Source organism: Pundamilia nyererei, unplaced genomic scaffold, assembly GCF_000239375.1.
Source record: "Pundamilia nyererei isolate P.nyererei 1_Seehausen unplaced genomic scaffold, PunNye1.0 scaffold00027, whole genome shotgun sequence".
NCBI lineage: Eukaryota > Metazoa > Chordata > Actinopteri > Cichliformes > Cichlidae > Pundamilia > Pundamilia nyererei.
The window spans coordinates 2175225-2179992 of record NW_005187428.1 but is presented as its reverse complement, the minus strand read 5'-3'; the positions used below and the strand labels follow the sequence as shown (position 1 = coordinate 2179992).

Here is a 4768-nt window from a genome sequence, read left to right as displayed (position 1 = left end):
AAAAAAAAAATCGAGATATATATCTTATATCGCCATCCAGCTAAAAAAATATCGAGATATGAATTTTGGGTCATATCGCCCAGCCCTAGTACAGCGAATGTCAAAATGTCCTGTGACCTGACATTGTGTTTACTGTGTTTCAACTTAATCAAATAGCAGGCTTTAGTCAGGCAATCTTTCCAGTAAAGCCTTTTTTCTCCTGACGTTTTCATATAAGATGAATGGTGAGAAGGAAAAAGAATCAGTGGGGTGCTGCTTTAGCTCAGTGGGCGAGTGGGTGACCACATGGCCACAGAATTCAGCAGCCCGTATTTGAGAGTGACCTGTGGCCTTTTGCTGCCCTCTGCTCTCTTTGCAACTACCTGCCTGTCTTCACTGCTCCGCTATCCAATAAAGGCAAAAATGCCCAAAAAGTAATGTTTAAAAAAACACTTCACATTACACGATGCTTCATTTGTTTCTATGCAAAAATCCAAAGTAATGGGGCTAAAAATGAGTGTAGCATGCAGCCTGAGGCCTAAGTCAAACAGTTTCATGAGGGTTTCGAATATGGATTATTTTCATGTATGCGTCTAATATGATACACACGGTGAAATAGGATATCTGAGAGGTCTTTTAAATTAGCCAGGGTTAGTGCAGTTTTACTTTGTAAAGTGGTACCTTCATCATGTGTGTAATGGGCGATTTCTTCTACAGGTAAGATGGTGAACTCTGCCGTGATCCATGTAAACGGAGATGATGCCGAGGAGGTGCTGCGAGCCGCTCGCCTGGCTGTCGACTACCAGCGGCACTTCAGGAAAGATGTCATCCTGGACCTGATCTGTTACCGTCAGTGGGGCCACAATGAGCTGGACGAGCCTTTTTTCACCAATCCGGCAATGTACAAGATCATCCGGTTAGTTAAAGCTATCGCTTTTACTTTGATTTGATTTGATAGTTTGATTTGAATTATTCTTGTAGGTGCACTGATGCATTTACATGATGGGTCTACTCGTGTAGCAATGGCTGATGTTTAATGGTGTATTTGGGTAATTGTGGAATTTTTATTTCTGTGTGAAAGGCAAGCATAACTTGAATTGTAGTGTTTCAACTATTAAACCACTACAGTGCTTTGAAACTATAAAAACTCACAACAACAGTCATTTTAGTATGTTGCTTTGGATGTTAAAGACCCTGCAACCTTAAAGAGAGAACTGCAACAATTAGCCGAGCCTCTAAAAGCAAGCAATTGGCGACCGTGGCGAGAAAGAACTCTCTTAATAGGAAGCGACCTCCAGCATGACCAGGGAGTGGGAAGCAATACACTGTGACTGGTTAGGAGGATGAGGGGGAAGAGAAGATGGATGAAGAACAACAAAGAGGAGAAATCATTAACTGCCAGAGTGAGATTAAAGTGAATGCAAGAGTGTTGTTTAATCACATGGGGAGTGAAAAAAAGGTGCTAGGTTTGTTTTGTTTTTTTAAAGATGCAGTTCTTGGGTCAGTTCTTTTATGCATTTTGTTTTAATTTTGCCTCTGTACACCACCTCAATACATTTTAAATCGGTCGATATGTGATTTAATTCAAGGGGTTTAACAGTTTAGGAATTGCATTATAATAGACAAGTCCCAATTTTGAGAAGCTCACAGTTAATTGGACAAATAAACATCATATTGAACTACTGGGATTAAAATCCTTGGGCATGAGGTGATGTGTTTCCGTCACTGAGATGCTCAGCCAGGCCTTCACTGCAGCTGCCTTCAGTTGCTGTTGTTTGTGGGTCTCTGCCTTCAGTTTTGTCTTCAGTAACTGGAAAACATGCGGTTTGTGCTGAGATCAGGTGACCGACTTGGCTTTTTAAGCATATCCCATTTCTTTGTCTTGAGAAGCTCTTGCTTTCTTTTGCAGTATTCTTTGTGTTATTATCTATTTGCACTGTGGAGTTCTGTCTCATCAGTTTTGCAGCATGTGGTTAAAGCAGACAGTACAGCTGTGTACAATACATAATTCATCCTGCTACTTAATACACAGAAACGGTCCTGTTCGCTGGCGATCATACATCCCCATACCATTACATCATCTCTGTATCTGTCCCTCCTCCTTCATAATTTCCTCTTCCCATCACTTAAAGGTCCAAAAAAAGTTTTTTTTTTCCCATCAGTGCGATCTTCTTTTAGATGTTTTCTGGCAAAGTCTAATCAGGCCTTGTTGTGTTTGTAACGAGTGTTTTTTCACCTTGTTGTAAACCCTCTGTAATTACATTCATCAAGGCTAGACCTTGACAATTATACGCCTACCTCCGTGTGAGTGTTCTTGACTCGGCTCTGTGCTGCAGAGGGCTGCTTCTTAACCAAGGAAAGAATTATGTCTCCATCCACTTTAGTTGTCTTCAGAGCTTTTAGTGTTTCTGAGCTGGCCAGCATAGCCATTCTTGTTAAGAACAAACCAGGATTTTGATTTGATCACTCCAAAGGTTTTTGCGATCTCTCTCATTGGTTTATTTGAATTTTTCAGCCCGTAATGATAATAATAATTCACTTACATCAGCATCTCCTTGAACCTCCTTTAACATCATAATAAGTCAAGTGAAAAATTTACAAATGCAATTTGTATACTTTGAATCACTTTCAGATTTTTATTTATTTACTTTGTTATGAACTAATAAACAGGCCTAACCTGGACAAATAAACATCTTAGTCAACTGCCCAGTTCGTTTTGAGCATCTGAAGGTGGCTGTAATACCCAAACAGTTAATGCAATGCTTTTGTCGAACCCCTTGAATTAAAGCTCGAGTCTGCACCCAGTCCCATCTCGGGCGTCTGATTTAAAAGAATACAGGGTAATAATCAGATCATCTCCTGTTTGCTCCTTGCAGGTCTCGAAAGAGCATCCCAGACGCCTACTCAGACCAGCTGATTTCAGAGGGTCTGATGACAGAGGTTGAGCGTGACGAGATCAAAACCAAATACTACAGCATGCTCAACGACAAGCTGTCCAACATGACCCTGTACAGCCCTCCACCCACCAACCTGCAGGGCCGCTGGGGGGATCTTGTTGAACCCCAGGCTAGAGTCACCACCTGGGACACTGGTGTCCCCATTCCTCTGCTGCAGTTTGTGGGAGTGAAATCTGTGGATATCCCTGAGCAAATCCAGCTGCACAGCCACCTCGGAAAAACCCACGTACAGGTACCGGGATCTTTTGCTTCTAATCCTTCTGCCGCGTTGCCTTGTCCAAACATCACAGCAGTTAAATTATTTTGCTTTTGTAAACTCAGGCCCGGCTGCAGAAACTGGAAGAGGGAACCAAACTAGACTGGTCGACAGCAGAGGCCCTCGCTTTCGGCTCTCTCCTCTGCCAAGGTTTGTCACGTTTTGTCTGGTGTTTTTAGCAGTGAGTAAAAATGACTCATTTCCAGTTTGGGAATTCCTGGGGTTTCCTTTAAACTCGAGCTATTGTCACTGCAGGTTTTAATATCCGTATCAGTGGACAGGACGTTGGAAGAGGTACATTCAGTCAGCGGCATGCCATGGTTGTGTGCCAGGACACTAACGACATGTACATCCCTCTGAATCACATCAGCCCCGAGCAGACAGGTTTCCTGGAGGTAATGCCCTCGCAAAGCAGATAAAACCATCAGTGTCAACATGAAAAACACAACAAATTGTGGTGTCTTGTGTTTAGGTGTGTAACAGCCCGCTGTCTGAAGAGGCCGTGCTCGGATTTGAATACGGCATGAGCATCGCGCAGCCGAAGCTTCTGCCCATCTGGGAGGCTCAGTTTGGAGATTTCTTTAACGGAGCGCAGATTGTCTTTGACACCTTCATCTCGGGAGGTGAGCTTCTCACCCCTCTGCCGCATTTTCTAATAAACTTGGTCAAAAAAAAAGAAAAAAAGAAAGATTATTTCATCAGAGGTGAAACTGTCGTGTTTCCAGGTGAAGCCAAGTGGCTGCTGCAGTGTGGGATGGTGATCCTGCTGCCTCATGGATACGATGGCGCTGGACCTGAACACTCCTCCTGCCGTATGGAGCGCTTCCTCCAGGTCAGTGAGTCAGGACTGTGTCGGTATTTCTAATCTGCAATCGTGTCATATCAGTGTCAATCACTTAATTTCACTATTGTTTATTTAACCTGCTACTTAATATTACAGAAAGACATGACAGTCTTAAAGCTACTTAAGCTCAGATTTGATGGACTAGCCATATGAGGGCCCAGGTGAAGCCTTTTATTCAGGCTGAATGTCTGTGCTCTTCATTACATTATTCCAACCACTCTTTCATTTGTCTACACACAGAACACGTTTTTCCTGACAATTCCTATCAGGAATAACACCGATGTGCAACCAATTCCTTATGCACTGCACCAACAAAATTAAAGAAACACTTGATCCTAACAGTAAAAACAAAGTCAGCATAAACTATCGTGAATCCATTTTGCCTGTAGCCATCACTCCGGAGGGATGAAGAGAGGACAGTGTTATCACTTCAGTTTGCACCAAAGCAGCTGAAATGGATTCAGAATGGTTTATGATTCATAACAGCACAGTGATATCCCTGAAGCTTAACAGACTTTGTGTTATACTGTGATAAACAAGTGCTCTGTCAGTGTATCATACTAGTGCAGAGCCTGTTCACAGAGATTATGAAACCATTTTGTTAAAGCTACAGTTTAAACATCCCTTAAATGTGTCGTATACGGGCAAGCAAGATGATTTGAAACGAGGGCAATAATAATATCTCGCGTGTGTGTGTGTGTGTGTGTGTGTGTGTGTGTGTGTGTGTGTGTG

The 4768-nt window shown here is 42.6% G+C and overlaps 1 protein-coding gene across 1 annotated transcript in view; it reads left to right on the top strand.

Moving 5' to 3' along the window:
* Positions 1 to 4768, top strand: part of dhtkd1 (dehydrogenase E1 and transketolase domain containing 1) — a 27185-nt gene that overhangs the window by 14797 nt on the left and 7620 nt on the right. The window contains exons 6-11 of the mRNA XM_005728248.1: positions 697 to 895; positions 2856 to 3168; positions 3258 to 3342; positions 3448 to 3587; positions 3665 to 3815; positions 3918 to 4024. Of these exons, the coding sequence (XP_005728305.1) occupies positions 697 to 895; positions 2856 to 3168; positions 3258 to 3342; positions 3448 to 3587; positions 3665 to 3815; positions 3918 to 4024 (995 nt within the window). The remainder of the gene's footprint in view (positions 1 to 696; positions 896 to 2855; positions 3169 to 3257; positions 3343 to 3447; positions 3588 to 3664; positions 3816 to 3917; positions 4025 to 4768) is intronic.